This window comes from Andrena cerasifolii, chromosome 7 (genome assembly GCF_050908995.1).
Source record: "Andrena cerasifolii isolate SP2316 chromosome 7, iyAndCera1_principal, whole genome shotgun sequence".
Classification (NCBI taxonomy): Eukaryota; Metazoa; Arthropoda; class Insecta; order Hymenoptera; family Andrenidae; genus Andrena; species Andrena cerasifolii.
In genome coordinates, this window is record NC_135124.1 from 13,423,946 (window position 1) to 13,447,921 (window position 23,976).

The 23,976-nt window shown below is 48.4% G+C and overlaps 2 protein-coding genes and 1 long non-coding RNA gene across 6 annotated transcripts in view; 1 reads left to right on the forward strand and 2 right to left on the reverse strand.

The window, feature by feature from the left end:
- Window positions 1–23,976, forward strand: part of LOC143371375 (uncharacterized) — a 111,672-nt gene that overhangs the window by 39,097 nt on the left and 48,599 nt on the right. The gene's annotated exons all lie outside the window — the stretch shown is intronic.
- LOC143371354 (E3 ubiquitin-protein ligase RNF8) lies at window positions 204–2,209 on the reverse strand. Its single transcript, XM_076816467.1, has 4 exons — window positions 1,907–2,209; window positions 973–1,825; window positions 480–896; window positions 204–404 (listed from the first exon to the last, which is right to left on the reverse strand). Exons 1-4 carry the CDS (start codon window positions 2,033–2,035, stop codon window positions 337–339), a joined length of 1,467 nt encoding a protein of 488 aa, XP_076672582.1. The 5' UTR covers window positions 2,036–2,209; the 3' UTR covers window positions 204–336.
- The window catches only part of Toc (toucan), a 33,351-nt gene continuing 12,728 nt past the window's right edge, over window positions 3,354–23,976 (reverse strand). For 2 of the 4 annotated variants that reach the window (XM_076816444.1, XM_076816446.1), the window contains 9 exons: window positions 22,870–22,969; window positions 21,553–22,429; window positions 20,387–20,832; window positions 20,195–20,304; window positions 13,057–13,179; window positions 11,140–11,235; window positions 7,519–7,685; window positions 7,257–7,431; window positions 3,354–6,652 (listed from right to left, as the gene is read on the reverse strand). In XM_076816444.1, coding sequence (XP_076672559.1) covers window positions 5,436–6,652; window positions 7,257–7,431; window positions 7,519–7,685; window positions 11,140–11,235; window positions 13,057–13,179; window positions 20,195–20,304; window positions 20,387–20,832; window positions 21,553–22,429; window positions 22,870–22,969 — 3,311 coding nt within the window. In that variant the 3' untranslated portion in view covers window positions 3,354–5,435. The remainder of the gene's footprint in view (window positions 6,653–7,256; window positions 7,432–7,518; window positions 7,686–11,139; window positions 11,236–13,056; window positions 13,180–20,194; window positions 20,305–20,386; window positions 20,833–21,552; window positions 22,430–22,869; window positions 22,970–23,976) is intronic. The other 2 variants (XR_013086001.1, XM_076816445.1) reach the window with 2 other exon arrangements.

Sequence of the window (23,976 nt, forward strand, 5' to 3'; positions counted from 1 at the left end):
TCATGTTCACGTTTACTACTAACTAAATTTTGCCACCAGAATGATATCGGGAGTGCCCACCCCTGACGCGCTTCGTCTCCTTAATCATTAGGTAACCATTTTTTCACCCTTCGTACATTTCTTTTTGTCTAGCATACAATGAAATTAATGTACGAATACAGATTTTTTTTTAAAAAACTTTATAATAAAAAATAAACCATACATCTAGTTGCACGCTTCTAGTTTTATATTTTATCTCTATTTTAATATCAACACTCAAACGCCTTCACTCTCATTGGATGTATCATTCGTTGGTGAAAATTCGAACGAATTTATGGATTTACAATACTTAGAATATTAATATAAATTGAAGTTCTGTCGTTTTCCACTGATACTTTTCGACGAATCTTGCTTGCGTTCTAATCCTAAAACATTTGTAAAATCGGTTATTCATCGGCGATTCTCGTCTATCAGTTATAGACACTTTCAGACGCGCTTACCTTTCCTTTCTTCTATAAGCTCAATCCTCCTGTCTTTCATTGCAGAAGGTAAATTCTCTAACATACTCTCGATGAAGTTATCGAGAACTATCGACCTGTTCATTGCTGCCACTCGTGCTCTACAGACAGGGCACTCCTTCCGTTTCTTGTTCCATGAAACTATACAGTAGTGGCAGAATGTGTGCATACAACTTAGTGTGGTCGCTTTCACAAACAATTCTGAACATATACTGCAGGTTAACTGTTCGTCCATTATATCGCTAACTTTATTAAGTACAGTTTCTTTCTTCTCGGACTCCTCGCTGAACTGAGTATCGATCGTTAAATCTATTGACTCTAAAATAGGAAAAGTCGAAGGGTCGTTTACGAATTCTAAAAATATGCAATTATTGGCAGAATTATCCGAAGGTCCTGCAACTGTAAATAAAAGAATAATCAATGTCTTATACTTTATTCCAATAATCTCGTAATCATAAAAAATAAAATTCCATACCATTATTCTGTATTGTCTCTACTTTCGCTTCCTGCTCTTTTAAAGCCTTCTCTGTTTCCTTCAATTTCTCCTCCAACACCGTCTTCTCATTCATCAAACGAGCCTGTATATTCTTCTCTTCTTTGACCCTATTTTCCATAACGCTCTTCCACTCGGCCTGCTGCTCCACCCGCCACTTCTCCATTTGCTCCCCCATTTTCACTTCCAATGCCTCTTTCTCTTGCTTGCTGACGTTCAACGCATCCTGCCATTTCTGTTTCTCAGCGTCCAATCGTATCTCAAATTGGACACGCTCGTTTTCCAACTTTTCTAACAATTCGGCGTAATTACTTCGCAGATGCTGCTCTTGAAAGTTACCACTTTCTATTCTGCCCTCTAACATTGTAATTTGTTTCCTAAGGTCTTCGGTGTCTTCTATCGTAGCGCTCTGCTGTTTCAAAAGGAATTCCAACTGCTGTTTCAATTCGTCCTGCTCCTTCTGCTTCGTCTGCAATTTGTCTTTAAGGACCTTCTTCTGGCATTCTTGGCTTTCGGCGAATGTCTTTTGCTCTGTCAGAACGTTATCGAATATCTGTTCGTCCAACTTAAGTCTCTTAACGTTCTGCTCTTCTCTAGGGGTAAGAGTGAACTTGTACTTGAATGCATTGGACATAGTAAACTGTATAATGTCCCCATCGTGGATCCTTTGACTCACTCCTGGATTGAGAGGGACGTCGTTGACATATATGGTGGAGGAGCTTAAGTCTTTAATAACCCATTCTTCGTTCCCTTCGCATCTGAGGATGCAGTGTCTTCTAGAAATCATTATGTCTAAAATGATCTCATCGTTGTCCCTTCCGCGACCTATTCTGAACTGTCGAGAAAAGATTAAATAGGCGAGGCGAATAATACGAAGTTTCGCTAAAGAAGACGCGCAATTGATGTTCATCAGTACCTCATTTTTGTCGATGTGAATGTCATGGGGCGCATAACCACTTTTATCAATTTTTATTAAAATAGGTTCCAGTGATCTCGAGTCGGAATCATCCAGTGCCGTTCTCTTTCCATCTTTCGAACCTTCCATTATTGAAAAATACACTTTCGGAAGCGGACTGACTGCAAATAATCATCAAACAACGCGTGTCTTCTTCCAATTGTGGTGGCTTTTTTATCAAGCACGAATTAAAACGATAAACAAAAGCTACCGGCACTCGAAAGGCAGTTACGAATGTCCCACCAAAGTGCAACCTTAGAGCATATATGCTCTAAGAGTGCACCAATGTCGCGTTGCTCTCTGTCAACCGGGAAAATGCGGGAAATAGAAAACAAACCGCGAAACAAATGTAGAGGCAACATCTCGTGGCGAAGTTTAAACAACCACAGACAAGATTAATGGGGCATCTTGAGACATTGGTCAAGATAATCTTGAGAATAAGAAGCGACTGTGAATATTGTCCTAGATTAATAACAATAGCCCTGAAAAGCATATAGGTAATTTGTAAATAACAATTTTATTAACTTCAACTCCTCATTCGAATCAATTAATAATATTCATTTTCATTCAAAATGCTTATACTTGACAATTTGTACGATAGATGTCGCTGTTCTCTCTAAGTTGAAAGTGCGCGTTGCTGTTAATTTGAATTTAAATTTAAGGCTGCCGTCGCACTGGGCAGCATTGTATTCCCTCAGGACTTCTCGATAGAAAGAGAGAACTCTGTGGCAACAGCGCGACAGAGACAGAGAGAACAGAATATGAGGCAATTATGCGTGAAAAGTTCGTCTACACAGAGTACCTGGAAATGTCACCTATGTACAGGTTCCTTTTAGTGATCTTCTAGGGAGTGATCGGTATAACCGCAGCCATCTTGGAGCAAAACCGGAAATAAACATGTCTGTCTCTTTCTATCAGTATTTCTCTCTCTCTCTCTCTTTCTGTCAGTATTTCTGTCTTTTTCTATCAGTATTTCTGTCTCTTCCTATCAGTATTTCTGCCTCTTTCTTTTTTTTACAGTCTTTTTCCCTGTCTACTTCCGCTTTTTTGCTCCAAAATCGCGGCAACAAATCAGCAACGATACACGTTGTTCCGATCACTCCCTGGGGGATCACTAGTTCCTTTCATCGATCGTAGTAGTTTCATTAGTAGATCGATTCGGGCCATAACAAAGATGAGACGGCAGCTTTAAAAATTACGAAACTGAAAAGCATTTCAACTAGAATGGAAATGTTAAGCATCTACAGGTAGTACAAGCAATGGCCTGCAATAAATTCATCATTCATAGATTATGAACGAAGGCCTTACCCATTCATTCGTTATAAAAATATTGAGACTTCGAATAAAAAGAACTACAGTTTAAGCCCTTCGCTGAATGTGATTATCAAATGGTAGGACGTTCGGAGGGTTTACCTTAATTCAGATAATATTTATTTGATAGGTATATAATACATTGAATTTGCCAGCACATGTGAGAGAAAACACGCTTCTCGGCGAATAATACTTGCTTTTTCTTATAATCGACGCCTTCCAATTATTCCTATACTACTGCTTTTAAATCAATCGTTTCATCCAACCGACCGTTCTTCGATGCTGGTAGTCGGTTAACGAGTCGCACCTGAAATAGCATAGTATCTGTAGATCCGATGATGCTGTACGTGAAACGGGAAGAGGGTACAGATAAAATGGTTCCATTCGTACATCAGCGTTTGGCAATAAAACGTACAACATTATGGGCTATCGTTCGTTTCCTCTCCTTCCGCGTCGAACGTGTATCACGAGCGTGATACATTCTCGTGATGCGTCACTGTCAAAATAAACATTTCAACGTTACGAGGGGAAAAAAACAAATCATTCGTTTCAATGTAAAATACGTCGTTACGTTCTTCGAAGGAGGCGAGGGAGCGCTGGGTGGAAATGGGGTCAAGAAAAATGTAAATCGATTGAATCTGCGACGAACCACGATAGCCGTGTGCCGTTCGGCAAGCTTGCGGTATCATCGACGACGAAATTGCGTTTCATTCGTGAAGCACGGCGGAGCGGCTCGTCGACGTATTCCTTTCTCCCTCTCATTTTTTCCATTTCATTCCGGAGGAGCGGGGATCATCGATCTTGACGGGCGTTGTCTATTTACATTAATTGCGATAAAGACTAATTAATTTATAAACATCGTTGTCGTTTATGTACAGACGTAATATAAACGCATTATACCTTATAAAACGGACATGTGTAAAAGTGCGTCGCGAATGAAAAAACAAACGGTGACCTCGATACGATTCGGTTCTGAGAAACATACGGTGGCGCGTGGCCGCGGGTACAGCCCGCGCAAATGGTCTATATGTCGAGACTGACAACAAATTTCCCGTTAAACGAAATTAATCGAACCCTTCTACGCGCATTTTTTCTATTCTAAAGGGATCGCGAGTGATTCTCGGAACGCTTGGAATAAAGTCGTGCTTCGAATACCTAGGATCGCAAAATATATACTTCACGGGTAGAAAATACGTACATGTACATTCGGAACGAAATCGGTAGAACGTACGCGGGCTATCAAGAGGGACCATTAATCCATTTGGCGATATATGAGCAGCGGCGGATGGTCGTGCAGATGCTAGAGGCCTTCGAGTAGCTTCACCCGCCACTGGCAAAGACACAGAAGTCAGCTCCGTAAACTTAAAGGGTCATAATTTGAAAACACCGCCACACACCGTAAAAATCCTCCCTAATCTAAGTGCATACAAATAAAAACTAACTTCTTTATCTTCGCATTTATCTCGTTATCGATCCGCAATTGCGGTGAAACGCGTGTGTACGATCGATGGAGTAGGTGCACTATGAAAACATCTCGAGGTGTACTACTCGTCGCCCAAGGATTGCATCTTCTACGGCAATCTGGGGCCCCCCAACTACTTCACCTTGCGCGAGAGTTCACACTGCACCCGTCTATCCATCGACCGTGATCTGAACCTGTTAACTGGGACAGACGAACAAACTACACCACAGAAATTCAATAATGACACTCGTACAAAAGGAGTAGACATAGAGTCCAGTCATATGTAGCACACTTGCTATGGGGCGAAACGAAACTGCTTCTGAATAGGGATGTTTAGATCGACAGAGAAACGACCCAGTCAACAGGCTAAGGCCTCAGCGCACGTATCGGTTCGGAAGTGATATGTGCGCAGAGACGTTTAAGCTTCTCCGTCCCTTCGCGATCGAGCGTACACGTTTACAGGTACAGAGGTAATAGAAAAATTGCGCGTACAACGTTTGAAAGAACCGCGTGGAAAGTTCAATCCCGCGCGAAGGATATCGTTTATTATCCTCAGTGATGACGGCCGGGGGGCGATTGCCACGAGATCACGCGGAAACCGCCCGGGTGAACCTGTTTGTCCCGATTGAAATCGCGTGGCCTATCGCGATTAAAAACGTTGCGATTGAACGTCGCGATTAAGAATAAGCAAGAGGGGTAGGTACCTCGGGAATCGCGTTACTTGATCGGTTTACCCCAAGCGAACTGTATGGGCAACGGAGGGATATCGCTACTGGTGGAGGACTCGTCGTCCTCGCTGCTCGTGGCAGACGTCTCCTCCGAGATCATAGCCTCGCCGCCAGCTTCCTGCGGTCTCTGGCCAACGCCACAATCCTCGGCAGCCGCCGCAGCGGCCGCTGCGGCGGCCACAGCGACGGCCACCGCGGAATTCGTCGTCACCGCCGCCGAGGACGAGGAAACCGACGACGAGGTGGACGAGGACGAAGAAGACGGATCGCTCCTTGGTCTTCGCCGAGGGTTCGGCGTGGAGTTGCAGGTGGGCGCCCACGCGGACTCCTCTACACGCGCGGAGTCCGTCACGGAGATGCTCTTGGACCTCGCCCTCATGTCCACCGACGGCCTTCTCGGGGCCAATCTGAGGGAGCCTTGTCGCGACACTGAGGTGGCCGTCTCGGGTCTGCTCATCTTCGGCGGCGTCGCCGACGACGACGACGCGTCCGTCGCTCCCTTCGACTGCTCGTCGTCGATCTCCAGCGTCCACGAGACCGAGTCACCCTTCTCCACCATAAACTTCACCATGGAGGACGACTGCGGACCGTTCTTGTCGGGAGAGAGTGTGTGCTCGACGTGTTCCGGGCCCAGGGACCGCGATAGCCTAGGCGTCAAGTTCGCAAGAACGGTCACCACTTCGTTTTTTTGACGCAGCCTCCACTGGAGCTCCTCGTTCCTCTGCGCCAGACGCTTGTTCTGCTTCGAGATCTGATGGATAGACTCGTGCAGCACCTCGCTGTCGTGCGATAACTGCCTCTCGAGGGCCTCCTTGCACTGAAGCTGCGCCTTCAGGTCCTCGCATCTGGCCTCGAGAGTGTCCACGCGCTGCTGCAACGCCTCTTTGTCCTCGATCTCGCGCCTGAAGTTGTCTAGATCCGATCTCAGGTTGGCGTTCTCCTGACTCCGGATCTCCAACACCGATCGCAGGGATTCCACCTCCGCGATCAGCGCCGCTCCCGGATCGTACACCACCGACCTCCTCTTGTACTCCGTGTCCTTCCGTACGATTTCCGCCTCCTGTTCGGCCCGCAGCTTCACCATCGTGGCGCGGTGCTCCTTCGCCGCTTCGTTCAAGGAATCGCGAAGCCTCACCTCGCATCGGCGCCTCTCCTCCTGCAGGGCGGCCTCCAGAGTGGCGATGTGCTCCGCGTGGCGAGCTTCCACTGGAGAAACATTCACAAATTTCTACCTTAGCGTACGATTGACGTCATTCCGGACAGACCGGGGGGGAAAACAAGAAAACAGAAGGAAAACAAAACGTCAGAGGACCAGAGAGACAGGAGAGGGAGGGTACAGATTAAGGTCCGTCGAACGTGCCAACCTATAATTAACTACGATGAAACGTTACGTGGCCACTAAATCGAGCGTTTCTAATGTCCGAAGCTAGATAGTGCGTGTGCTCGCGTGTGGTGGCTTTTAAAAATTCTATCTCGGAATTATTTGGTGAGTGTCCCTGTGACATGCGTGGGCATCGGTGCCGCGCGGATTTTAATTAACAATTGCTCCACTTTAACCACCTCTGTCATTCGCCACGACATCGGGACTATTATGCTTCGTTACCGGCAGAATATCATTATCATATGATACGCGGTGCCAGGCACAGAGCAGGCGAATGAAATAAAGTCGCAGGGACAGCCGTGGAACAGCCGTAAACCTCGGCTGCAATCGTAATTCACGAAGGGAAGGAAATTACGTCACGCTGGTAACCAGCGTGACGCGAGTCAGGGGACCGAAAGAAACACAAATAAAACTCTTGGCAAGACTCACGATCTTCGCGAAGCTGGTCCAAGGCTCTCCGATGGTCCTCCCTATCCAACTCGAGCCTCTCTTCAATGCCGAGGTTTCTAGTTCTCAGCTCCGCGATCTCCGTGCACGACGACATCCATTCCTTCTTCATGTTCTCGCAATCCTTCTTCAGCTTCGGCGTGGAGAACGCGTCCAACTGGGCAAAGTAACGCGGCGAATAATTAGAATAATTTATTTCTCACGGCGGAGGGCAATTTGAAAGAGAAGGAAGAGTAAAGCGTACCTCGTAGGCCAGATATTGTACAGTGATGGAGAGGGCTTGCACGACTTGTTCCGCCCGTTTCGCGCGAAGAGCCTCATAGGGTATGTCGGTTTGCGCTGCCTGGTCCCGCGTCTCCAAAGACGCCCTTGTCACCGCGTAGCTGTTGCTGTGCTCCTTGGTTTCACGATCTGCAAGCAACGTCACCGGGCCCATCACCATTACGATCCCTCGAACCGCGACGAAAGCTCGATTCCTCCTCTATCCGGTCGACACACCCCTCTAATTCGAGGCATCTAGTCGCCGCGCGCTCGCGATCCCTCCGTTATCGGGACCAACGTCAGCCTCGGCCACGATCGTCCAACAGATTCGAGCGGGCCGTCATCCCGAGGAAAGCTGACGAATGCCTGGTGCCTCTCTAACGGGGACCGCCGGATCTTACTATCTCCGCTCATCTTACACCCGTCGACAGATTTAGATGTATCGAAGAAAGTCGCCGCGGAAAACTCGTTTCAAGAGAGAAAACCGTCGGGGCTCGGTGTTGGAAAGTCGGGCTACCTGTTTTTCAGGATCCCTTCGGATATTTGTCGCCAAGAGCCGGCTTAGCCGGAGGCTCGCGGTGAAAACGCGATCATCCCGGCGACGGCGCGGGAAACTCGCGCGCGCAGCTCGCCTCGTTAAGTCGCAACGAGGATTTGGCCTGGCTGCGTCACTTCATCCTCCCATTATCGCGGTGATGTACGTGAAAGCACGCGGGGAGGACTCCGCTCGCCGCCCACCCGCTGCAGGTTCTTCTGCGCCGCCTTGGAGCAGGCTAAAAAAAAAGACCTTCCCCCACGCGCTTGGATCGTTCGATTTTATTTCGACACCCGGCCAAACAGGTCCAAGAGCACCGGCCCCAGTCAATGAAGGCACTCTGGGTTAAGGTCAACCGTACGACGAAGCCGTGCCGCGAGAACACGGGAAATCCAAGGAGCAGGTATGCCACTTCGAGGCAGCCGCCACTCGGCCGAGCCGAGGGAAATTTCCTGGTCGTCGAGAGTTTCCTCCAAGCGGCTTATTTCAGGCACTTCCAGTATTTATCACTTCCACGCGCGTGTTTACGAGTGGACGCCTCACTGCGCAACGACTTACTTTTTCAACGCGGAAAATTTCCACGAATTAAAATCGAACGAGATTAAAGAATTGTCCCTTTTTTTTAGACTGGATTACGTTTAAGCTTCCTTTTAGAATGCCGGCTTCTGGTGAATAGACCTGAAGGAATGTGCACGCGAGGATTTTCACTGCAATTGCTAGGAGGTACCGATCGAGTGCTCCGATTAGGGTGAAAACGTTCGATATGGGCGATTCAGGGAGAGATATGAAAGAGATCTAATCGTGATCGTCATTTGTAGCGATTTGCTGGCCAAGTCCGCACTTCGACTGAATTAGCACGAGCCACAGGCTGCCTCGCGGAGCGATATACCTATCCCCCCCCCCCTTTCCGACGACCACTCCTACCACCTTGAAACGAGGTGCAACCTCGAGGAGGAAGACGAAGACGATGGACACGCGGGAAGCGGTGTCTGGCCGGACACGCGCTCTACACACATGGTACACACGACTTGAATATGACCCACAATGTCTGCATACGTTTCCATAATTGCATCTATACATTCGCCATTGGCAGAGCCATCCACTGAAACTTGCGATGCAAAAGGCGTGCGACGCCGGCGAAGCTGACTCCGGCCTGCCATTACTCTGCCCGTCTATTACTTCATCTGCTATTCGATCACGCCGGTTTATGGGTCACGAAGATGGGAACGACTGGAGGACTTTGTTCCAGCGAGTACATTCATGTGGTAACGATGAAAAGTAGCCAGCACAGAAGACAGCGACAGGCACGCGAGCTCGGTGAGTTATTTCAAGGAGCCGTGCTCCGAATAAATTCGCCTTTTCCATTCGGAATTGGCCACCCTTACATGGCGGGAGGTGGCGACGATACGTGTCCGAGGTATAATCGTTCCAGGATAATGGACCCAGTGATCGACGATCCGATAAACCTCTTCCGTCAGGTCCTCGGCGGACGATTGTCTATTCTAGTCACTGACACCTGCCTGCACTGATAAGTAGAATTAATAATTCGATTGCCCCTTCGAGAAGATCCCTACCGATTTCCCAAAACTGACTCCTAATTTCCAGTACGGGCGGAGAAGATTTACCGAGCTGGTGCTCATTGATTCGAAGGCTCGTGGAATGTGCATGAGCAGATCCAGGAACAATTTGTTCGAGTCCCAGGCCTAACCATTTCCCCAATTTGCTCGGCGGAAGTTGCTTCATGAATGATTAATAGGACACTAAATTAAAAGGAAAGGAAGTACAAGACCGTGACTCGTAGAAACTCGACCTGCAATTCGGTGGTTTCTAGGACGCGGCCGGCCATTGATGATAATCTTTGCTTCGGTAATTTGTTCCAGATAAGCACGTGCGGGCCCCGAGTGGAAAGCCCGGTGCGTTCGGAGCGATTAACCCTTAATTAACTCCACCGACACTGGGAGAACTTCGGAGCGCTTCTAAGAGCGTGCGGCTCGATCGGCGAGGTGACGAGGACTCCCGTCGAAAGTAAAAAATCCCAGCGAATCATCGGAGACGGCTCCAAACGGAATTATACACTTTCGCTCGCTACGCCCAAATTCGCTCCGCGACGCCTGGTCCCGGATTGCCCCGCGGGTCTCGCGAGGAGCGACGCCGCGACGGGAGAGCAGGGAACAGGGTTCGCCGTGGACGAAGGACCAGTGAAAGCTATGACTTTCTTCGACACGACAAGCCGCCACGCGGAGGAACACGCACGTGTGCGTCCCCGCGCAGAAACGCTCGCGTAGCGCCGTACGCACCGCAAAATCACCGTGGGACTTTTTTTAGAAACCAGCTACCGGCGGAGCAGCGCGGTCAATGAATTAGAAAGCCGCGATAGGACGATGTTCCCTCGCTGTATTATCTCCTGCGGGAGACAATAGCGCGGGGAACACGCTTAGTAAGCGCTTCGAAAATACTCCTCGAGTTGCTGCGCACGAAATATCGTCTTTTAGGGACCAGGAAAGAATTTCTAAATTATGCCCTGATACCTTGTTGAAGCAAACTTACGATTTTAGGTATCTTGAGGATTTCTCAGCCATTCGCTGATTCCTGGAGGTACGAGCAAGTTTTATGTAAGCTTGACGGCTTTCAGATCGACGTCGTGAATTTGCGTAGACGTAAGGGGAACAGTTAAGGTGTTAACACTTTCTATTTCACACCACGAATGACGAGGATGCTCGGTTTCTTCCTTTACTGAAAGTTCAAAGCTGATGATACATCATCGTCGCCTTCTTCTTCACCTGACCTTTCGCCGACAGACTTTCATTACTTTAATGCATTCTGATCGGTTCTCACGGAGCAATTTGGTCCAGAATCAACGACCCACGGATTTCTTTGAGCTGCGATAAGATTCCATGTTAAATGTACTTACGAAGCTTCGGGGAAATCTATGTCTCTGAAGCTCGATGCGAAAAGGAACGACGTGTCGCGCGCACCAACTTTACGTGACCTATATGCAGAAGTGTGCCGCGGTTTTGCCACGCGTCGCAGGAAGAAAGAGAAATGACGACGCGGAAATATCGATAGTACCTTTAGTCGATGTCGTTGAACCGTGCTGCTTCGCTGGGACAGTGGTTGTTAATCTCCTGGTTATTGTCGGCTTTCGCGTCGCTGACGGGCTCTTCTCTGCGGAAAAAAAAGAACAGAATTCGCTACGTTAACGAGAGCACGTTACCACGCTCACCGGCGGTGGTTTAAATGATGTATCGTCGCGTCCGCGAGTACCGTACGCCGCGGCGGACCGTTCGAGATAAACCGCGTATGCACGAGCGCGGAAACTTTCACGTAAAAATTTAACATTACAAAACCGCGGCGAATAACATTTGCCCCGCGGAAGCCAGAAGAACAATGTTAAAAGTCTACAGAGAGATTTTTGGGGCTACGATCGCTGAACACCATTGGGAACCTTTCGCTTTCACCCTTCATAGTAGATTCGCTGGAGATTTAACAAATTATCAATTTCCAAAGTTTCGACGGAATTAATGGCAAATATATTAAATTCCACGCTTCGTAAAGCTGCTAATTGAAGGGTACCTCGGCTCAAAGTTCTAGAGCTTGCTGAACCTCGCGACTCCAGCGCCTAGCACAGTTCAGGGATCGATACACTTCTGATTTTTCCTAATTACCAGTCTAACGTCCCACTCTGATCTAACATCCCTTCGCAGACTCGTCAGCGATCAGCATTGAAACACAAAGATAGTTACTGTAGTACGATGACACCATCGCTGCTTGAACAGTCCAGTCACCCGAACTATGCACCCCTCGTATCGAAGCCGGCTAATCTGCTTATCGTAATCGTCCTTCACGTTCACAGACCGCCTCGCGGTTAACGATGCTGGTCACGGGGCACCGCGTCGTGGACACGTAACATCCAGCTCACGTTCGCGAAGCGGAATATTTCGACGTCGAGCACGACTAGTCGGCCAGACCGAGTGGCAGTCCGTTGTTTTCGCGTTTGTGGCCGACGAAGGACTGACGGAAGCGTTTGACTGCGCTAGCCACGGCCAGGGGTTTAAATGGTCGGTGACGTGGATGGCACAAGGGGGTGCGTACCGTTACGATTCTGACCTGGCCCTTAAACAAAGCCTCGCGAGCCTACGACCGCGGGTAATCATCAGAACAGCGGTGGCCGAGGGTGCCAATTCCAATGAATTCCGAGGGGCACTCTATTGTTCCCCGCCTATGAGGCATACAAGAAGACGGTTGATCTCCGCTTCGGATAGAGAGCTGACGATCCAGGGATAAACGCATTTCATTTACAAATTGGCACTGCCTGTGACCCCCGAGATTAACCCCGGGACTTTCAACGCCTCGGGTGACCACGTTTGGCAATGAATTATTTATGATGTCGCTCGCTTTCTTCGCCTGCTAATGACATGGTTCTTCATCTGATTTAGATTTTACGAAATTCGAGCTTTAGTGAGCGCCGAGAACCCCTAAGCGAAGCCCAGCTGGTCTTGCTAGTGTTAACGAGCAATAACGTTTCTCAGCGCGTCAGGTATTTATAGGAAAAGCAGAAACCGATAGATACGACGCACTATATATCCGACGAAACTATTATGGCCGTTTGCCAATGGTAGTTTTCGACGCGGTGTGCTTGCCACTGAAAATAGCACTCCGATAGTCGTGACTATCGACGGCGGGTTTGAGCCGTTCGAAGCGTCGCGTCGGCCGGTACGTGCCGATCGGCCGGCGCGAGCCGTGCGCGGACAGTTGCATAGAGGCAGGCGGCCGAAGGAAAAAGTATTCGCTCGCACTAGGTCTCCAACCGGAAGCACGCAGCGGTGCCCTCGACCTTTCATTTCCTCCCCGTTCAATCGGCGCGCGGACACATTTGCGAGCCTCTCCGTACACGCACACGTTGCGGTGGCCACGGTATGTGCAAGCTCGTCCCCGTGATTTACAAACGGCCGCAACGTAGAGGGGCCCCCGTAGCCGGCCACTCACCGAGATTGATGGGCGAAATTTCTACGCAGTTCTTCTTCGCGTCGAAGCTGTTGACACGATTCTGCTGGCTACCCCGGCCGTTCGCCAACCTCCTCGGCGGGTTCGCTGACGTGGGTGATCTCTCTGGAAGCACAGAAGCAAATGGAGCGGATTTAATCAGTGCCCGAAAACGTCTCCGTGGCTATTTATATGAGAAGAATCGCGAGAAACAAGGGACGTCGCCCGTGGCGTTACGTGTCCGTGTGGTTCGTCGACCGTGGAATTTCGTTGCTCCCGTCAAGCCCGCGTAGCTACTTTATTACCATTTTCCCGCGCATCATCGGAATTCGCGCTCGGCGAGGCGGCATAGCGGGACGGAGGAGCTAAGTTTGAACCCGTATGCGCGCCCGTCGATTATGCCAACGAGGAAAAGAAAACGTTTATTATGTACACCAGGCTGCGCGTAGCTCAGGTTGCCCACGAGCGTATAACGGCCCGTGCGCTATGCCCCCGCGTGCATAATGGCTGGAATTAATCTCGCGCGCCAGAGAAACTGCCGCCGGGGAATATTCAGGGCACGCGAATGGGACAAAGTAATAATATTAAGTAACGCCGCTACAACCGCCTGATACTCGCACGTCCCCGTGTTAATTGCCAATGTCAATTGCGCTCGATAACTTGCAGTAATTCCGCAGTGAAAGGGGGAGAGACTCGTTGAAAGCTACGATGTTTAATAGAGGGTGTCTGAGAAGTAAGCGAGCAAATTTCCAGGAGTCGTTTCTGCCTGGGTGAGACACCAATGCCATTAGAATTTTAGCGCGATCTATGCGATCGAATAGGGGAAAGTGGAGAACGACTAATCGTGGAATTAAGGAGCAAGTTGGAACTGGGGGGTAGGGGAGACCGGGGCTAGATGTTACAGGGGCAGGTTGTTACAAAGCAGTTTAAATTCTTTTCGCTTGCACTATCACTTCGACGACGAAGTGGCTGATGTGTTTCAACCATACACTGTTGTGTATGTTGTTTGTTTGTGGTCGGTTCACGCGTTGTCAGTTTATTACAGTTTTTTGTGTTTTCGGTACTAATAGTAACTTTTCTCTTTGTACTTGAATCTTTTCTACCGAACAGACAGATAAATGTATGTAAATTAATATTACCACGTTTGAATCAGTGTTCCTTTAGCTGCAGATTCGTACCAAGAATATGAGTATACACCAAACTGGTATGAACTTATAGCTTTTTATACACAATGCTGTCAACCGGGGCAAGTTGTTACACAAGACAAGGGGCATGTTGTTACAGAGGGAAAGAGGTGTTGTTACATTGTATTTAGTAATTAATTTATTAATTTAACCCTTTCAACTGTTAAAAGAAAAAACGAAAAGTAAAAATCAAAACCTAAAGAGTTTATTAAAAAATTTTAAAAAGGAAAGTGATGACATAAAAATAAAAAAAACATACAGTAAAGAAAAGGCAGGTGAGAAGTAAAACCACTAGAAATAATAGACACGAGTCCCCGTATGAAACGGACGACGATAATTAGTGCAACTGATTTCAGTAGTTTCTTATTATTTTTAAAATGGATTTTTTATTGTATATTTATGGTAATAGATTCTTATCATTAATAAATTTACTTTTGTCCAAGAAAATATAATTATATTACTCATAATAAGCCTTGTTTTGTAAAATTTAATCCTGTAACAACTTGCCCCGTATTGTGTAACAATTAGCCCCTACTCGGGGCACGTTGATACAACATGTCTCGACCTTCAAAATGGCTTGTTTCAAAGTCATGGTTCTCGTTTAATTACATGCGATAGCGGTCATCGGTAGAGGAAAGAACGTACTTTAAGTGAGAGTCATTGATAGTATTGAATATGGAATGCAAAAAAAATAAAAAATAAAAAACTGAAAATTGTAACAACTGGCCCCGGTCTTCCCTATAAAAGATCCTCAGCTACTTAAGTTCACCCTGTTCCGTGGGGTGAACCGTGGTGACGTTTCTAGGCCACGTTCAGCCCCGAATCTAAATATAAATCGGCGGGGTTAATGAAAAATGATTGATTATTTATATCCCACCGGGTAGCATTTAACGACCCCACCAAGAGGCCTACTTTCCGGGCGAATCCTCGTGCAACAATGATCGATGGGCAACGTAAAAGAGAAATCCCCTGACGATCCGCGTAAGTAGGGTACCTTTGATCCTTCCCCCGTAACGTTTAGACTCGCTTAAGGGGACATTCTACTCTCTCGGCCGATAAATCGGACACTTTTCGGTGATGATTTTTATAATGAAATAAACACTTAACGCGTTCGAATTTCTGGGGGTATATTCTACCACTCTTGAAATACAAGAAAAAATCTTTGTTGTTTGTTTAATTCATTTGTTTAGATAAATATTTCGCAGTGAAGTTGATGGCTTCAGAATTGCTGGCGGTTAAAATTTCGCACGACTGGACCATGGGAAATAAAAAAACGAAACATATTTCTAATTCGTAGGAGTATGATTATCTCGCTTTCCACGAAAGATCAATTTTGAATCGAAATTATTAAAATGGGAGTCGATCAAAGTTGAAAGTACCGAAAAGGGCATTTCTTTTCTGTTTAATAGATATAAAATGTGGGAAAATATTAAAAAATCTGAAGCTATTTGTGGCTATTTGTCCTGCAAATTAAAAATATGTTTGTTTTTTTATTTCCGATGGTCCAGTCGTGCGAAATTTCAACCGCCAGCAATTCTGAAACGCCAACTTCACTGCGAAATATTTATCTAAACAAATGAATTAAACAAACAACAAAGATTTTTTCTTGTATTTCAAGAGTGGTACAATAAACCCCCCGAAATTCGAGAACGTTAAGTGTGTATTTCATCATAAAAACCATCACCGAAAATTGTCGGATTTTTCTACCGAGTGGAATGTCCCCTTAAGAGAAACCGCTCTCGACCCATCTATCTACCTTTTCGAATGCCTATGCAACGCCGGAGAGCCGGCCAGTCGCCCGCTCGTCGCAACTTTCTAGCGTTAAATGAAGCGCGAAGGAAAAGACAGGTGGCAGGACAGCGCCACCCGACACGACTCTTCATTTCTTTTTCCCTTCCTTTCCTTAGCGAAACGAGATTCAGGGATTAACGGTGGGGGGTAAAGGCTAACTGGCCGGCACCGTGAACTGACCATCCGCGAAAATCGTTTGAAAAAGGGAAAGGGACACGAATCAACCAGCTATCCCCGATTATATGACTCTACCTCGCTTGAAGCTGCCCAGCCGCATTTTCGCCGTGTCTCTGACGAAATCCGTCCTGAGAGCCGCCGGCCTACCCTTCGATCCTTGCTGCCCCATTTTGAAATCCCGCTTTCACCGTCCCTTCACCGGCGCATACCGTCGTCAATGAAATATCTCATCTCTGGCCAGGCAGGGGAACGCGCGCGCACCACCTCACCCCGTCGTGTCCTTGGAGCCTGCCTCGAGGCTCGTTACCCAGGCCGACTCCTCGATGATCGTGGAGCACTGGAGTCCACGATTGGCCAACATCTTTGCGGTAGGAATTCCTTCTTTCGGTGGCGATCGAACGGCTCAGGACGCAGGTTCTACTCCGCCTCGATGGTCCCGCCTGGCTCCTTTCGGTTCCACTTTGGTTCCGGCGGCTTTCGAAGGTAGTCGAGTGTTTCTTCCGCGGAGAATCGGGCGGCAGGTAAACCGGAGAACCGTTCGGCGCAAGCTCGCGCGCTCGACCCGTATCCAGCACTGCGACAGGTCCGCGAGCCTCTGTGTCTTTCACTGGTGCGTTCCAGCGCCGGTGTCCTCAGCCATGTGGGTTCACCATCTGATTCTGATGGCGATTGCGTAAGTGGCGGAGATCAGAGCGAGCGGGTGCGCGTACCGGTGGTGGTCGGCCTTGGAGACGCACGTGGTCGCCGGGTGCACCTGTCTAAAAAGGGGTGGGGACACCGGGAGGGAGAACCACCGTGCGACGAGCGAAGGACGTGCAGCACACGCACCGGCCACCACGGGAGATGCCCGTTGAAGAAAGGCAATGCCGGAAATAAACCACTAGTGCCGTTGACCCGTACGGTAAAGCTCTCTCTCTCTCTCTCTCGTCAGCGGTGAAGCTGCCGACGTGCACGGCCGGCGCAGAGACGAGGAGTCTGATCGCCTCGGATCCTCCTTTTATTCTTCGCCCCGACGGTCCTCCGCGTGGCACGCGGTCCGAAAGATACGTTCGGTAACGGTATCTCGGGGAACTTTCATATCGGTGGCCCCAGACGGGGGGCAGGTAGGTAAATCCGGTCCCGCAGCGTTCAGTGTTGCGGGTACAGATTCCACCGGCGAGCCAGGGGAACGCGCGATAACATATTGCAGCGGTTTCGTGTCGGGGCCGGTCACGACGCTCGGTACGGTATCGTTCCTCCTCTGTCCCCAGCGGCGCCGCGGCGTGCCGAGCGAGCGGGACACATAGAGCAGCCCCGGCGCGGCGACACGTCTGGAAATCAGGTCACGCCGACGTAGACACGGCCGCCGAAGGTATCCAGAATCCGTGGCGACGCGCGACCGAACCGGACGATCGAGATTGATCGCGGCTTCGATGCACTTTGCACCGTCACCTTGCGGCATTCACTGACGACGATGCACCGGCGGTTCGCTCTCGTCCTCTTTCCCTTCCGCCGCGCACACGTCCTCTCCTCCGCGTACCCTCGCGAGCCACGATGATAAAATCGGTCACCCGGACCGGCGGAGGGGAGAGGATTGGGCGCACAGGAGATTCGTGAGAATGGAGCGAAGGGAGAGAGCGAGAAGGGAATAGAGGCGGAAGCAGAGCCACCGGGGGATGCAGGAGCGAGAGGGAGGAGAGGCCGGAAATGCAACACGCGTGCATAAACAGCGTCCGAGCGAGCACGAGGTCCGCCGAGGACTGCCGACTGGATGCTGCTGGTGTTACGACCGCGGCCCGCGAGGCCTGCTCCAACACCCAGTGGAAACGAAACTGTCCAGTGGCGCCGGAAGAGGGGCACCCGTTCGACGTCTAAGTTTCGCGCGCCCCGAGCGGGTCGATACAAAAACACCCTCCTACGCCCGCGTCGTCGCCGCGCGCGCGCCACCGCCACCCCGCCCCTTCTGCGGAGGCGACCACCTACGCGAGTGATCGAAGACGTTCCAAGAAACCCCAAATAATTCCCTCCCCGAGATGTCCTTCGACTTCCTCCAAGCATTTCAACTGTTATCTCGGGCGAATCCAACGTTTCAACGAGAGTATCTGTAGGCAGCGAGTAAACCGAACGCGGGTGTTATCGTATAGGTAAGGTGAATGTTACAATTTCTGCTCGTTTAAGAGGTTACTCGTCGGAAAGAAGGTGTAAAAAAATTGTTTGTGATGAAAATTTGCAGAGTAATTGATTAATTCTTTAATAATAAGTCGAAAACTATTTAGGAAAGATATTTCCAGATGTTTAACTACTAGTGATTGATTAATTCTTTAATAATAAGTCGAAAACTATTTAAGAAAGATACTTCAAGATATTTAACTACTAGTAATTTGTAATATAATGCTTTAAATATCTGTATTTCTGCTCAAGAAAAATAGCGATGTACGTATTTCTACTCACCATTTGTTCCAATTTCTGCTCACACAATATGTTGCCTTTTCAGGTTAAAATAAGTTACATATTTTATGGAGATGCTTTATAATACAACAGTAAAGCATAAAATAATGATAAACAAAAAATAAAATGCCTTCGAATAGAAATAGAGGTTACAACATATATTGAATTGTGAGGTTGTGTTACTAAAATTTTGGTGAGTAGAAATGCGGACATAACGGTGATTCAGTTGACCCTAAACCTAATCACCTGTTTTCTACTTTAAAAAAAATTTAAAATAGTACAGAATCTACATCCAGAGCACAATACGGTATCTGTTTTTATTATTACATAAGAACTTTTACTGCAAAAACTATTTTCTGCTCAATACCAATAGTGACCCTGTTCCTTACAACAACCAGCTAAAACACGGTCGAAAAATCATGAGTCTCTCGTTTTAAAAGTTTCTCGTTGCTTATGCTGCACTTTGATTAGCTCCAAGCTCGTGCAACACTCGCGTAAATGTTCAAATAATTTAGAATTATTTTGTTGTAACTACAGAACAAACGTGACGCTTATAATAATAAGAAAAAATACGAAATGAGCAGAAATGGGGACATGAGCAGAAATTGGGACATTCTCCTTATACAACTTTGACCTCGTGCGCCGAGGATAACAACGGAAGATTCCGTGTTCACCCATAGGGGATGGAAAAGAATCACTTCCCCTTCTTATTGCCTCGATCGATGACTTGACATCCGTGGAATCGAGCGATTTTTGGTGAAAGTAGTGACGGGTACGAACGCACCGCGGGTATTATTGTTTGAATCATTCAGACTGAACCATAAAGTTATGTCATTTTGAACTCTCTCGTGCCTCCAACACCTGAGAGCTGAAAGCGAACGAATTCAGAGCTCTAAAGGATGACTTTCCGCTCTCCTTTATCAAAGCAGCAATGCGTCAAGGAGTGGTCGGCGTTCCCACGTTACTGGAGGTCGGTCGGTACTATTGACACCTTCGTTAGAAAAGTACGCACGAAGTTGCAAGGGCATGCGCGCTCCTCTGCACGCCCGTCGATATTTCAACAATGGAAAATCGCCTTCGAATTCTACTTCTTACGTCCGACTAAACGATTGGGAGCGTGCAGTTTCTTCTCTATCCTGTTAACCGGCTACCCGTTTCGCTAACCTTTGCGGTCGCGAATGGTTTTTTTTTTTAACGAGGAGAAAAAAGAGCGCATGGTATGCGGCCAAGCATAATTCGATATCGCAAAATCGGTCGGCATCGTGTTCATTCGAGCTGCACAAGGTCTTCCTGTCACGGTTTGCGCCACTACCACTCGGCAGCCTACCTCTCTGTCAATCCCACGTTAAGACGCTCGATTGCTACGAGTTATCGCAGGTGTAACGAGCATTGCGTTACACCGATCGCGATTCAATTAGTGTAAAAGTTAGGCGCGTATCGTTAACCGCGGTGGCATTGTTAACGTTTCAGAGCAACGGGGATTGGCGACAGCGCCTCGCGAATCGAGCGGATTCTTAATTTAATTCGCGGTCAATTAAAAATGTAATGGTAATTGAACTTACTTGGCGCGTCCTTGCTAGGCCCGGTGCTGAGATCACTCAGGGAGCTACGAACGGAGCTCCTGGCAGTTTCTTGAGTCGGCGACTTCATTTCTTGACGGCCGCGCATCCTCCTGATAATTAGGAACCTGTTAGCAACGCTGGATAGCCGGGGCCATTCAACACATATACGATTCTCCTACGCCATCGTCTCACCTTTTATCCTTGTTATTATTGTTATTCGCGTCGCCGGCTTTCTTTTGCGCGGATCCCGCGGAGGATGGCTGGCTGAGGCTCTGGAGCACCCTGGACTTCACCTCCTTCCTAACTGGCCTGGTCCTCTGCTCGTTCTTGCCAGCCTCGATTTTGCTCATCACCGCGTCCCAACGGCCGCCCTTTCTGGGCGATCTCTGCGATCGCCTAGCTTCCTTCTCCGCCTCGTCCTTCGGGCCGGACTCGATCATCGCCTTGATCTTCGAGACGACATTCCTCTTAGGCATTTTGTACTTCTTCAAAGGAACTGAATCGGCCTTGCTCTGGCCCTTCGACCTCATATTGTCATTATTTCTCTCCGCCAGCGTTTTCACCTCGATCACCGTCACCTGAGTGGCGTTCATCGAGCCGGAGGAGTCCGCAGACGCGTCCAAAGGATTCACCGGGGCCTGAACATTACCAATCACGTCAGCTGTATCAAAGCGTCTATGCACATATAGCAAGGGTGTAAATGTATTACGGGGTGGAATGTGTGGAGGTCGATACAACTCGCTGAAAGAAACAGAGAGGCTTAAACGTCTGTGGTATCCAAGCAGAGTTAAAGGAGACACGTAATTGCCCCTGTAATAGCCATCCGAGTGGCACGCAAGTATTAGGAGCTAGCGATGATAAATCATGGACGTATAGAGAGCAACAGTTGCAGGGATATTCAATTTTGACAGATCGTGCAAAAACGTTCGCAAGGTAAATGTATAATTTAGAAAGGAAACGGTCTTACAGCGAGCTACCAAGTGACGATCGAGGACGGAGCCGACGTATCGGTAGAATTCGTACCGAATTCGAGCCGCGACATAACTGAAGACGTAAACCGAAACAGTCCGAACCGAGGCATTTCCATTACGAGGTCGCGTACTAGCTGTTGACACGCCGAACTGCCGACGTATCAGTCCGACCGTGGCGCGTATTATGTAAACATGCCGCGCGCAAGGAAACTGTTTTCACTTACAAATTCTAAAAGCCTTCTGAATATCTCTGCAAGAATTAGTCTCCAGGCGCAAGTTTATTAACACCTTTTTGCCTCTTTCAATGACGCCCCCCAGGCTGTTAGTATCCGGTGTCATTTATTTACTCCCTCTATACCCTGTGTACTGCAAAAGACATCGACTCGCCTGCAGGTAGTCCATGATAACTTGGCTAGCTTCCGCCTTGACAGGCGACGGTTGACTTCTCTGCGAGACCTCTGTGTCGATGGTGTCCGGGGTGCGATCTTCGTCCTCCTCGGCCGCCTCTTCGGGCGCGTGGAGCTCGTCCTGCCTCTTGTCCAGGTCAGAGTAGATCCCACTGGAGTCCATCTCCTCGCCGGTGAAGCTCGGGCACCTTCGACCGCCCGGCGCGCAGAAGAGAGTGCCGTCGATCACCTGCGCCTTCCTGTCGCCGCGGACGATCTCCTCGTACGCGTCGGCATCGCTCTCGGTGAAGAAGTCCGAGTCTGTCATAGGATCCTGCCTACACGGCGCGGGAAGATTCGGTGGCGGCACGACGGACGGCGGATCGGCCCCGCGACTAGCCGGCCTCGAGTTCTCTCCGTCGCCCTGGTAGCCGGCCTCGAGGCTGGTGATGCTCGTCACCGATGTGACGAAGCTGATGGGAACGCTGGTGACCCTGGCAGTCTCCGCGGGCTTGGGATCGAGTGGAAGCTCCTCGGGTGACGGCGTGCGCTCGCTGGATACCTCCTCGGTAGGCTCGACGTCCACCGAGGGCCTGGACGCGGATGCCCGCGTCAACGCCAACCTCGAGCCCGCTGAGCCGGTCAGATTTTCGCAGGATGGCGTCCTGGAGCACTCCAACGCGACCGTGAAGTCGGTCATCTGGTCCGGGGTCAGTATGCCGAGACTCTCGTCGTGCTCGAACGAGTTCTGCTTGTTCAGCATCAAATAGTGCGGCGCCGTGTTCGATGTGTTCTCATTGTAGGAGCCTAGAGACGCGTCTACGAGGCAGCTGTCGCCGGCGTCCTCGATCATATTCAGCTGAGGATTCTCGAGCAAGCTGCGCAGGCAAACAGAACAATGCCACTTTACGCCGCGGGACTGGGTCTCTTAATGTCTCTTTGCCACATGCTCGGGTGGGGGCCGCGATGTTTTTCTGTAAATGACACGGCGATGAGTCAAAGGAGCGCGGCAGGTAGCTTTCCCGGTGGCCTGGGCCTCGACGAGCCTTCGCGGGTTCGCAATTTAAAAGCCCCCTCTCGTTAGTAGCCCCGACGTGTTTACGGTCAACTCGCACAGGCAGGGTAAATCCGCCGGTCGTAAAACGCTTTTCAGAATTCTCAGGCTGTCGGGGCCCGACAGTCGGACCGTTCTGTTAACCGGCGGCGCAAACATCGCTCAATTACAGAACTCGCCATCTCGAAATCTGTCATTTACAGAACACGGATTCGAGCGAATCCGGGCGCGAGGAGAACAAGCGGCGGGGACGTGTCGTGATACCTGAAAAAGTTGCTCTTCTCCTCAGCAAAATTAACCAACTGGACGTCATCTTTGTCAATGTCCCACACGGGCGATATCGTGAATGTCTTGCGTCCTGGCTCTGTCAACAGAAAACCGTGGTTGTTAGTGTCTCTTGCTAATGAAACACGCGGCCGAGAGAATCGCGATCGAGGATCCCCGATTAGGGTTGCCATCGTTTTTACAGGAGAATAACGTAAAGCTTTCGTGGAGTATAAAAAAAAGTACACTCGAGAAAACTAAAAGTACATTTTAAGGGGTCATTCTGGTTAGCGCACCGGTAAATTAAGCGATTTTCAGGAATTTATTGCGACGAAAATAATTAAAGTAATGGAATAAAACTTTTTTCTATTTATTAAACTATATTTCTACTTTAAATAAAAAATATAAAAGTAATAAAATTATTGCTTTTCAAATGCTTTTGAAAGCGGTCTTTATGACATGTTTAAACATTCATGACTCGCTCGTGAAAGCGATTTCAGCTGTTAGACTTATCTCAACTCCAAAATCCCAACAGATTCTTGATCGGTATGTCTGTCGCTATCGCTCCGACTATAATTACTGATATATCTTCAAAATTAGCAAAATGCAAGCAAAATGTTTTTATCGACTTTTTTCTTTTGCTATTTCCGATTTTAAAAGTAAGTTAGACTCAATGAAAATACTTGGTTGTAGTCCCTGCGAGAGTCACAGGTGTGCAGAATAAGCAGTAAAATTTATAAAGCAATCGGTTCGATAGATTTTGAGATTTTATCTTCATGATGTGGACAAATGACGTTTCGAGAAAAACGTGTTCAAAGTTTTCATCTAGAGACGCCGAGCCTCTGCGCTCCCTACAAAATGCCTCTGTAGAATCTAAAACAATCGGAATTTTTCCATTAAAATTTAACAAGACATTATTGAAGATATGTACTTTCGAAAAAAGGTTTTAAAAAAAATCGATTTCTTCAACCCGTCTAACCGGATTGACCCCTTCCAAACATATTCTTTATTGCTTCTAGCATTAGAAAACAACTTTTTATCATTTTTAAATACCTCAATGGCATTATTGCACTCAATATTCATATAAAAATATATGAATAATTCGTT

Coding starts and splice junctions, on each gene's coding strand:
- LOC143371354 (XM_076816467.1), bottom strand. CDS start 2,035: ATGGAAGGTTCGAAAGATGGAAAGAGAACGGCACTGGATGATTCCGAC. Junction 1,826..1,906: donor TTCACATCGACAAAAATGAG/GTACTGATGAAC, acceptor TTTTCTCGACAG/TTCAGAATAGGTCGCGGAAG. Junction 897..972: donor AGAGACAATACAGAATAATG/GTATGGAATTTT, acceptor TTTTATTTACAG/TTGCAGGACCTTCGGATAAT.